Raw genomic sequence first — 12057 nt, 5'->3', positions numbered from 1 at the left:
AAAGGTGCACACAAATCTGTCGAAGAACGCAAAGTGTTGAAAATAAAGGTTTCAATGTTTGACAACATATTACCAGAAACTTTACATGAACATTGCATAAAACACCCAAGTCATAGAGTCATAGAGTTACACAGCACGGATAGAGGCCCTTCGGCCCATCGTGTCCGCGCCGGCCTACCCTTGTGTGTTGTTAGCTGGTGTGATTGCACTAGGATGAGGGTGAGTGTGAGGGGTGGCTAGTGAGATGGAGATGTGATAATGTAGATAGAGAGGGATGGGTGGAGGTGCAAGGTAAGTTGATGTGAGTAAGGATATGCAGGAGTAGGGTAGGGAAGGCAGATTGATGGGGATGTGATGAAAGGCACAGCAGGATGAGGTTGAGTGTAGCTTTGTACTAATGTTTCATGATCTACTGAGATCATTGAAACGATTGTGACATGCACCCAGGTCCTCCTGACCACATCCCTGCTTGTACCCTCCTCTGCAATGTGCAAACAGGCTGTGTTGATCTCCTGGGGAGGTCTCTTCTGCCTATGGGAAAGAAAGAGGACCTCCCTGCATGCTGGGTGCAGCCCTGCATCTCTGTGCAGTGCTTGTCAGTGTTTGCAACACCTCAATGCTGTAGAACACTGACAGCACAAATGTCAAAATAAAGTTGGCCATGGTCCCTTTAAGGAAACTGGCTGATGACGCATCATCAAATGACGTCACCAGACCCGCATCCTCTAATTGGCCAGAAAACAAGCTGGGCGGGCATAACAAGCTCAATCAAGGAAAATTCATTTCAAAGGCCAGGACAGAGACAGCAGCAGGGTCGGGACCCGCCACCAACATTGCTCGCCAAGGTTAGCAAAATTGCGGCCTATATGCTCGCAGCACCCTGGTTTATGTAGGTTCTAGTCTTATGACCACCAAGACTCATGTCTGGGGTAGTTATGGCAATGGAAACGGAATATGTCTCCATCGGTTCAGATACGGCCCTTGCTGTTGGCCTTTGTTTTTATAATTCACTGCGGATAGTATAACATTCCAAAACAGTGGAAGCTGCAGCTAACTGTTCCCAGGCTAGCTGCACTCTGTCTCATCCTTACTGCTGGCTAATATCCAACCTTCACCCACAGCCTCACTATTCGACTATAGCAATCCTCCTTCTCACCCAGGTTGTCTGGTTACAGCTTATTCACAGACTTTTAATTATAAGCAAAAGGGTTGCCTGTCATATATAATTCAGGTTACCATTGCATACAGTTGATGATTACAGACTTTTATATTTAATTCTTACACACAATTATAAATCCATTACTGATGATCATAAGATACTGATGATTATAAGATAGTAAAGCAAGTATTCTAAAAACCAACTAATCCATGATAATCTTACATAGTTGGTGAAAGGAGAGTAATCATCAATGTTCTGTATGTTTCCCCACAGGGCTTTGAGTATAAGGAGGTGAAAGGACAATGTTGTGGAAATTGTACCCAGGTTGACTGTATAATTGAGATGCCAAATAAGCAACCAATAATCTTTCAGGTATGCATATTACATTTCAGAAGTCAATCACCATAATGATTGGCATCTATTTAAAGCATTGAGGGGTTACTTTTGCATGTGACATTCAATCATTCTGTTGTTTAAAGAGACTACTTGAAATATTTTGTGGATTCATCCTTGAACCATATCCTAACTCATAATAAAGAAATGTGTTTGTAATTGTCAAGTAGCTTTGTTCCACAAAAAGTGAAGATTTAACCAAAGGAACTGAATTATAAAAAAGAACAACTTGCACCATTTGAATCAAAAATGCAACATGGCCTTAAGAAAGAAACAGTAAAGATTTGGAGATTTTTCTTCTGCAATCAATCAAAAAGTGAAACCAGCCTATTTAAAAAAGGCCCTTTATTTTGGAAATTCAGTGAGTGGCACAGCTGCTCCATTTATCCTGCAGCAAAGTGCCACAGCAAGCTCCTATGGCGCTCCCCCCAAATTGAGGAGGTACCCCAGTTGCAGTATAAATGGCGCGGGTGGCCAGGAGTCCCTTGTGCCCAGCATTGCTAGGGCATACATGTTGGGAAATATGCCATTTGATGTATTTCCTTTATTTGCACGATATCATAATATGCCTGCCCATTTGTGAGTGAGTTTTTTATGCACCCACACCTAAATCCTATGCAAAACCAAATTTTTGCCCCTGTCTGCTCATATAACAACATTCTTATGGTGATTTTGGGGAAGAAACTCTGGGCCCACCAATGAAGTCATTTGGAGTAAACTGCAAATGCCTCCGACCTATCTCAACCTGATATGATTTCCCCCCCGCCCCGACAGAAGTGTCAAACCCTGAGTAAAATTAGAGAACGTATTTAATAAAGTCAATCATCCTTCTAAACATCCAGATTCACACCTATTTTACTAGTCTTGGTGCACAATGTAGACTTTACCAAATTACAATATCCCTTTTCTACATTTGTTATATATGAAGGATTAGTTCAGGCTTTTAAAATCCTTTTTTATTATGTGACATGTCATCAAGCACAGATGCAATATGGACTGATGGAGTGTATAATACAATTGCTATAACACATGTATGTTAAGTGGATAGGGTAAATAAATTAACCTGCAGCTTGGCATTTATTCAATATCAATAGGCATTTCGCATGTAATGGCCAGGATGAAAGGTACTTATTATACTGTGGAAAGTTTGTGTAATTTTTCATAGTACATTAGTAATTGTGGCTTTGATTATTAGAACAATTCATGATTTTACAGTTTGGGATGAGATCACAGTATTAGAGTTTCTTATATGAAGGGAAAGATAAATCACCCCCTTTGATATTCAGTGCATATTGTTGTTGTTGTAGTAAAGATCGACGCACTGTTGGAGCCCAAAGCTCCAAATTTTTTATGTATTTCTTTGTCATTTAAAACTTTTTCTTTCCTATTATTGCACAGCCTGGAGCTACAATATCAGATTCAAAGAACAACTGCACTAAATACAAATGTGAGAAAATAGGGTCTCACTTTGTTCCAAACATCTATAATCAATGGTGCCCCTCTCTGGATCATGATAACTGTGAGCCTGTGAGTGCAAAACGATTATATATTCATTTCTTTGAATAAAAAGAACAAAATCTTTTCTGTAAAATGAAATGACCAGAGGTTTTGTTAGATTTATGCTTTCAAATAACTTCATTTCTAATGGTTTACTCTGTGACAGGGAACGATACACATGGACTCAGATGGCTGTTGTCAGACATGTAAGTAGCATATTTAAACAATTATGAAACCTCTTTGTGGCTCTGAATTATGGTCGCGTTTTATTTCCAACACCAGATTTCTGATTGGTCACCTTGGAGGATGAGACCTGATTTCTGACTGGTTTCCTGGGATGACAAGACACACCCAGCAGTTTCTCTGGAATGTGTAATTAGATCCTGCATGCCTAAGTAATCAATTAGAATGCAAAGTGTAATTCGAGCCATTCTGGCTGCCAGGCTCCAGACAGAACAGAACACACATAATAATAATAATAATAATTCAACTTTATTGTCATTGTACAATGCACAAGTACATGAACAACGAAATGTGATCTTGCAAGCTCCCATGAGTCTAGTACAAATAACATTAACATTAAACGTAAATAGCACCGTCCTGGGAGAAGCAAAGCCACTGCGTCTGTGCGCGCCGCCATTCCATTTCCACCATTCCTCCTGTCCGACAATCTTCAGCCCAACGCCCGGGCCTGCTCACCAGCCGCCCCTCCCGGGGCTCCTTCCGTGACCTTCTCACCAACCGCCCCTCCTCGGGGCTCCTTCCGTGACCTTCTCACCAACCGCCCCTCCTCGGGGCTCCTTCCGTGACCTTCTGCACCTGGTCTTCCCTGATGGTCACCCCTCCAGGTACTAACCAGGCCTGGCTCTGCTTAGTTTCCAAGACTTGCCAGTGACCCTGTCCCTAGTCCCAGGAACATAGAACAGACAGGGCTTACCCTCGTGGGTTAAGACCTTCTCCCACCCCCCAAACAAATTCCTAACCTTCCTCCCAGCCCCACCCACCCCCCTGAGTTTCTAACCTTTTCCCTCCCCCAGGTTCCTGACCCTGACCTTTCCCCCACAAGTTCCTGACCTCCCCCCCGCCCAAGTTCCTGACCTTCTCCCCCCAAGTTTCTGACCTGCCCTCCCCAAAGTGCCTAACCTCCTCCCCCCCAAGTTTCTGACCTCCCCACCCAAGTTCCTGACCTTCTCTCCCTGCCCACGTTCCAGACTTTCTTCCTCCCCGGGTTCCTGACCTTCTTCCCTGCCCAAGTTTCTCCCCCCCCCGCCCCACCTCACCGGGGTTCCTGACCGTCTCCCCTGCCCAAGCTCCTCCCCCCGCCTCCCCCCTCACCGGGGTTCCTGAACTTCTCCCCTGTCCAAGCTCCTCCCCCCGCCTCCCCCCTCACCGGGGTTCCTGACCTTCTCCCCTGCCCAAGCTCCTACCCCCGCCTCCCCCCTCACCGGGGTTCCTGACCTTCTCCCCTGCCCAAGCTCCTACCCCCGCCTCCCCCCTCACCGGGGTTCCTGACCTTCTCCCCTGCCCAAGCTCCTACCCCCGCCTCCCCCCTCACCGGGGTTCCTGACCTTCTCCCCTGCCCAAGCTCCTACCCCCGCCTCCCCCCTCACCGGGGTTCCTGACCTTCTCCCCCTGCCCAAGCTCCTCCCCCCTCACCGGGGTTCCTGACCTTCTCCCCTGCCCAAGCTCCTCCCCCCACCTCCCCCCTCACCGGGGTTCCTGACCTTCTCCCCTGCCCAAGCTCCTCCTCCCGCCTCCCCCCTCACCGGGGTTCCTGACCTTCTCCCCTGCCCAAGCTCCTCCCCCCGCCTCCCCCCTCTCCCCTCACCGGGGTTCCTGACCTTCTCCCCTGCCCAAGCTCCTCCCCCTTCACCGGGGTTCCTGACCTCCCCCCGCCTCCCCCCTCTCCCCTCACTGGGGTTCCTGACCTCCCCTGCCCAAGCTCCTCCCCCCTCACCGGGGTTCCTGACCTCCCCTGCCCAAGCTCCTCCCCCCTCACCGGGGTTCCTGACCTCCCCTGCCCAAGCTCCTCCCCCCTCACCGGGGTTCCTGACCTCCCCTGCCCAAGCTCCTCCCCCCTCACCGGGGTTCCTGACCTCCCCTGCCCAAGCTCCTCCCCCCTCACCGGGGTTCCTGACCCCCCCTGCCCAAGCTCCTCCCCCCTCATCGGGGTTCCTGACCTCCCCTGCCCAAGCTCCTCCCCCCTCACCGGGGTTCCTGGCCTCCCCTGCCCAAGCTCCTCCCCCCTCACCGGGGTTCCTGACCTCCCTTGCCCAAGCTCCTCCCCCCTCACCAGGGTTCCTTACCTCCCCTGCCCAAGCTCCTCCCCCCTCACCAGGGTTCCTTACCTCCCCTGCCCAAGCTCCTCCCCCCCTCCCCACCAAGGTGCCTGACCTCCCTCCAACAAGTTCCTGACCTTCCCTCCCCGCCACAGATGGGGCATTGTGTGTGGGTCAGGGATTGTTAACAGGTTTATTGGGTATGAAGTGAATAGTGACAGTGTCGTGACTTCCGGATTTCATCCAGTCCAATGATGTCACTTGCCACACACGCACCGAGCTTTCCGAGAAATCAACCAGGTCTAGGAGGAGGAGAGGGAGAACGTGGTGCAGGTGTAAAGGTGGTGGGGTTGGAAGAACGTGATCCGTCTCACCATCTGGATCTAAAAGATGCTGTTCCTCAAGCTTACGTTGAGCTTCATTGGAACAGTGTAGGAGTCCGAGGTCAGAGTGGAGACCAAACGCAGACTGGGTGACCGCTTTGCGGAACACCTCCGTTCAGTCTGCAAGCGAGACCCCGAACTCCCGGTCGCCTGTCATTTTAATTCTCCGCCCCACTCCCACTCTGGCTGCCATGTTTACCTCTAAAACAATAATGAATACACTTTAAAATTGGCTGTAAAGTGATTTGGGCTATCCTGAAAATGTAAATTTGTTTTTATATTATTGGCCACAACTAAGCAAGTATCAGGGCCCATTTAAATCCAATATATATATAAAGCCTTTTGTCTCTCTATGACTTCCAATTATCAGGACTGACATTTACAGGCAAAACTTTTGTCGAAGAGGTTTTCCTTTAACTAAATTATAGCTGACCTGGTGCCGATCTATTTCAGGAAGTGACAATCGCACAGCAGACAGTTCATGAATAAAGGGTGAAAAAGGTATAGCCTGGGAATTATTAATGCAACAACAACCATATAAATACCTAGCTTGATTTAACAATAAAGGCTCATAAAGTGGTACAACTGAAATTCCAAATATGGTACAATTAGAATCAAGGTCCAAACAACTGCTTCCTTTAATGGATGCTGTCATTGCTGATCTCCTGATTGATGGGTCCATTAGATTATAGTATCCACTTTAAACAAAGTGTGTGCTGTAAATGTCAGTACATTCATGTTTATGCTTTAAAGGCCTTATTACAGCACTACACTTGTATAGGGCCCTGGTGAGACTATACCTGGCGTATTCATAGAATCATAGAAATTTACAGCGCAGAAGGAGGCCATTCGGCCCATCTTGTCCGTGCTGGCCGACAAAGAGCTATCCAGCCTAATCCCACTTTCCAGCACTTGGTCCGTAGCCTTGTAGGTTACGGCACTTCAGGTGTACATCCAAGTACTTTTTAAATGTGATGAGGTTTTCTGCCTCTACCACCCTTTCAGTCAGTGAGTTCCAGACCCCCACCATCCTCTGGGTGAAAAAAATTCTCCTCAACTCCCCTCTAAACCTCCTACCAATTACTTTAAATCTATGCCCCCTGGTTATTGACCCTTTTGCTAAAGGAAACAGGTCCTTCCTATCCACTTTATCTGGGCCCCTCAATACACCTCAATTAGGTCTCCCCTCCGCCTCCCCTGTTCCAAAGAGAACAAGCCCAGCCTATCCAATCTTTCCTCACAGCTAAAATTCCCCAGCCCAAGCAACATCCTCGTAAATCTCCTCTGTACCCTCTCTAGTGCAATCACATCCTTCCTGTAATGTGGTGACCAGAACTGCACGCAGTACTCTAGCTGCAGCCTAACTAGTGTTTTATACAGTTCATAACCTCCCTGCCCTTATATTCTATGCCTCGGCTAATAAAGGCATGTATCCCATATGCCTTCTTAACGACCTTATCATAGAAACATAGAAGATAGGAGCAGGAGTAGGCCATTCGGCCTCTCGAGCCTGCTCCGCCATTCAATGAGATCATAGCTGATCATCCAAATTCAGTACCCTGTTCCTGCCTTCTCTCCATATCCCTTGATCCCTTTAGCTTTAAGAAATATATCCAACTCCTTCTTGAATATATTTAATGAATTGGCCTCTACAGCCTTCTTTGGCAGAGAATTCCACAGGTTCACCACTTTCTGGGTGAAGAAATTCCTCCTCATCTCTGTCCTAAATGTCCTACCCCTTATCCTTAGACTGTGACCCCTGGTTCTGGACTCCCTGACCATCGGGAACATCCTTCCAGCATCTAGTCTGTTTAGTCCTGTTAGAATTTTATAAGTTTCGATGAGATCCCCTCTCATTCTTCTAAACTCCAGCGAGTACAAGCCCAATCGACCCAATCTCTTCTCAAACGTCATTCCTGCCATCCCAGGTATCAGTCTGGTGAATCTTCTCTGCACTCCTTCCATGGCAAGAACATCCTTCTTCAGATAAGGCGACCAAAACTGCACACAATACTCAAGATGTGGCCTCACCAAGGCCCTGTACAACTGCAGCAAGACATCCTTGTTCCTGTACTCAAACCCTCTCGCTACGAAGGCCAACATACCATTTGCCTTCTTAACCGCCTGCTGCACCTGAATGCTTACTTTCAGTGACTGGTGCACAAGCACTTCCCCTTCTCCGAATCTATTGCCATTTAGATAATAATCTGCCTTCCTGTTTTTGACACCAAAGTGGATAACCTCGCATTTATCCACGTTATATTGCATCTGCCATGCTTCTGCCCAATCACCCAACCTGTCCAAATCATACTGGAGTTTCTCGGCATCCTCCTCACAGCACACACGCCCACCCAGCTTTGTGTCGTCTGCAAACTTGGAGATATTACATCTAGTTCCCTCGTCCAGATCATTAATATATATTGTGAATAGCTGGGGCCCAAGCACCGATCCCTGCGGTACCCCACTAGTCACTGCCTGCCACTCGGAAAAAGAGCCGTTTATTCCAACTCTTTGCTTTCTGTCTGCCAACCAGTTCTCTATCCAGTCAATACCTTGCCCCCAATCCCATGTGCCTTCATTTTACACGCTAATCTCTTATGCGGGACCTTATCGAAAGCCTTTTGAAAATCCAAATACACCACATCCACTGGTTCTCCCTTATCTATTTTACCAGTTACATCCTCAAAAAATTCCAGTAGATTAGTCAAGCACTTGTAGTCATAGAGTCATAACGGCACAGAAGGAGGCCATTCAGCCCATCGAGTCCATGCTGACTCTCTGTAGAGCAACCTAGTCAGTCCCATTCCCCCGCTCTATCCCCATAGCCCTGCAAGTTTATTTCCCTCAAGTGCCTATCCAGTCTCCCCTTGAAAAGATTGAGGCCTAGATATTCAGTGGGCTGCGCCACCAGTTAGCGCCTAAAGAGGGCACTCAGTGGCTTTAGCGCCACTGGCCACGCCTCCCGCGATATTTAGCGGGGCGCTAATGGCGGCGTTAGCCTGTAGCGTTGCGCCGCCACTGATGACGTCATCGGTGTGCGCAGCGCCCTGCTACCGCCCCGATCGCGATATTTGGCTGCGCCCCCCGCTGTAACGCCGGTCGCAATCTGCGACAGGGTTAGGGGGGCCTACCTGCGGCTGTAGTGGCGCTAATTAAAGTGGAGGTGCGGGGCGGCCATTTTTTTTGCTGGCCGCCTGCCAGCACCTCCTCGCACCGCCGTCCCCGGCCTCCTGAGCCCCCCCCCCCACCCCGGGCAGCGCCGGCTGTGTCCCAAGGGCCTGGCACTTCTCGGTGCCGGGCTCTTTTGCCGGCACTCACGATCTCGGATCGCGCTGGTGCAGGCCCCTCCCCTTTAAGAAGGGGAGGAAGGCCTGCAGTAATGCAGCGTGCCGTGCCGCAGCGTGTGGCGCTGCGGCACGTTGTGCTGCGATATTCAGTTTCAGCGCCCCAAGAGGGACGCGTGGCGCCTCGAGCAGCGCCGCGCTTCTGTTTGGGGCGCTGAAACTTAATATCAGGATGGCGCAAGTGGCTCCGCTCACAGCGGTAATTCCAGCGCCCGGGTTTGGGGCGCCACCGAATTTCTAGGCCTGAGTGTCTCCGCTTCCACCACTTCCGTCGGCAGCGAATTCCAGGTCATCACCACTCGCTGCGTAAAAAAGTTTTTCCTCACATCCCCCCTATATCTCTTACCCAAAACCTTAAATCTGTGTCGGCTAGTCCATCAACTAGTGGGAACAGCCTTTCCCCATCTAGCCTATCCAAACCCATCATAATCTTGTGCACCTCTATCAAATCATCCCTCAACCTCCTTTGCTCTAATGAAAACAAATCCAGCTTCTCCAACCTGCCCTTGTAGCTAAGATCCCCCATCCCCGGAACCATTCTGGTAAATCTCCTCTGCACCCTCTGAAGGGCCTTCACATCCTTCCTAAAGTGTGGTGACCATAACTGGACGCAATACTCCAGTTGTGGCCTAACCAGCGCTTTATAAAGGTTCAGCATAACTTCTCTACTTTTGTACTCAATACCTCCATTATGAAGCCCAAGATCCCATATGCGTTGTTAACCATTTTCTCAATGTGTCCTGTCACCTTCAGTGACCGATGCACATTAACTCCCAGGTCCCTCTGTCCCAGCACACTCTTTAAAACTGTGCCATTAAGTGTATATTACTTCTCCCTGTTCCTTCTGCCGAAATGCATCATCTCACACTTCTCTGTATTAAATTCCATCTGGCACTTGTCTGTCCATTCTGCTAGCCTTTCTATGTCCTGTTGTAGTCGATTGGTATCATCTTCACTGTTTGCCACACCCCCAAGTTTGGTGTGATCGACAAATTTAGAAATTCTACTCTATATTCCAATATCCAAGTCATTTATATATATCTAAAAAAGCAGTGGCCCCAGCACTGACCCTTGGGGAACACCACTGTCTACCAACATCCACTCTGAAAAACAGCCATTTACTACAACTTGCTTTTTTCTATCCTTAAGCCAATTCCTTATCCAAGCTGCTACTGACCCACCTATTCCATGAGCCTCAATTTTGTTAACCAGCCTTCTATGTGGCACTTCGTCAAACGTCTTCCGAAAATCCATGTAGACAACATCCATTGCATTCCCTTCATCAATCCTCTATGTTACTTCATCAAAAAATTCAATTAGGTTAGTAAAACACGATCTGCCTTTTACAAATCCGTGTTGGCTCTCCTTAATTAGCTTAAACCTCTACAAGGGCCCGTTAATTTTTTCCTTGATTATTGTTTCTAAAACTTTACCCACCACTGATGTTAAACTGACCAGCCTATAATTACTAGGATTGTCCTTACACCCTTTCATAGAAACATAGAAACATAGAAGATAGGAGCAGGAGTAGGCCATTCGGCCCCTTGAGCCTGCTCCGCCATTCAATGCGATCATAGCTGATCATCCAAATTCAGTACCCAGTCCCTGCTTTCTCCCCATACCCCTTGATCCCTTTAGCCTGAAGAAATATATCCAACTCCTTCTTGAATATATTTAATGAACTGGCCTCCACCGCCTTCTGTGGTAGAGAGTTCCACAGGTTCACCACTCACTGGGTGAAGAAATTCCTCCTCATTTCTGTCCTAAATGGCCTACCCTTTATCCTTAGACTGTGTCCCCTGGTTCTGGACTCCCCAACCATCGGGAACATCCTTCCTGCTTCTAGTCTGTCCAGTCCTGTCAGAATTTTGTAAGTTTCAATGAGATCACCTCTCATTCTTCTAAACTCCAGCGAGTACAAGCCTAATCGACCCAATCTCTCCTCATACGTCATTCCTGCCATCCCAGGTATCAGCCTGGTGAATCTTCACTGAACTTCTTCCATGGCAAGAACATCCTTCCTCAGATAAGGCGATCAAAACTGCACAGAATACTCAAGATGTGGTCTCACCAAGGCCCTGTACAACTGCAGCAAGACGTCCTTGTTCCTGTACTCAAACCCTCTCGCTACGAAGGCCAACATACCATTTGCCTTCTTAACCGCCTGCTGCACCTGCATGCTTACCTTCAGCGACTGGTGCACAAGGACACCCAGGTCTCGTTGCACTTCCTCTTCTCCGAATCTATTGCCATTTAGATAATAATCTGCCTTCCTGTTTTTGCCACCAAAGTGGATAACCTCACATTTATCCACATTATATTGCATCTGCCATGTTTCTGCCCAATCACCCAACATGTCCAAATCATCCTGGATTCTTGAACAATGGTGTTACATTTGCCACTTTCAAATCCTCAGGCACCTCCCAGCATCTAGGGAAGATTGGAAAATTATGGCAAGCCCTTCTGTTATCTCTTCCCCCAATTCCCTTAGCAACCTGGGATGCAAGCCATCTAGACCAGGCGACTTGTCCACTCTAAGCATACCCAGCCTTTCTTGTACATCCTGTCTATCAGTTTTCACTCCTTCCATTGCTTCTACCTTCTCCACTTCTACCGATATTTTGTCAACATCCACCTCCTTAGTAAACACCGATACAAAGTACTCATTGAGTATGCTAGCCTTGCCCTGTGCCTCTAAGCATATATCACCTTCTTTGTCTCTAATAGGCCCTTTCTCGCCTCTTACTACCCGCTTACTGTTTACATGCCAGTAGAAGATTTTTGGCTTCCCTTTTATGTTAACCGCCATTCTACTCTCATATTCTCTCTTTGCCAATCTTATTTTCATCTTCACTTCCCCTCTCAATTTATTGTATTTGGTCTGGTTCTCCCTTGAAGAATTCACCTGACATGCATCATACACCCTCTTTTTTTGTTTCATCGTCTTCTCTATCTCCCTCGTCATCCAAGGAGCCCCTGCTTTGGTTCCCTTACCCTTCCCT

The 12057-nt window shown here is 47.9% G+C and overlaps 1 protein-coding gene across 2 annotated transcripts in view; it reads left to right on the top strand.

Annotated features, from left to right (window-relative positions):
- LOC147106544 (intestinal mucin-like protein) overlaps nucleotides 1-12057 on the top strand; it is a 118828-nt gene that overhangs the window by 93128 nt on the left and 13643 nt on the right. For both annotated transcript variants that reach the window (XM_086007496.1, XM_086007497.1), the window contains 3 exons: nucleotides 1433-1531; nucleotides 2951-3079; nucleotides 3216-3255. In XM_086007496.1, the coding sequence (XP_085863622.1) occupies nucleotides 1433-1531; nucleotides 2951-3079; nucleotides 3216-3255 (268 nt within the window). The remainder of the gene's footprint in view (nucleotides 1-1432; nucleotides 1532-2950; nucleotides 3080-3215; nucleotides 3256-12057) is intronic.

This window comes from Somniosus microcephalus, chromosome 15 (genome assembly GCF_052327205.1).
Source record: "Somniosus microcephalus isolate GS21.2 chromosome 15, FLI_Smic_1.0, whole genome shotgun sequence".
Lineage (NCBI taxonomy): Eukaryota > Metazoa > Chordata > Chondrichthyes > Squaliformes > Somniosidae > Somniosus > Somniosus microcephalus.
The sequence above is the reverse complement of the archived record's forward strand: the minus strand, read 5'-3'. Positions and strand labels throughout refer to the sequence as shown.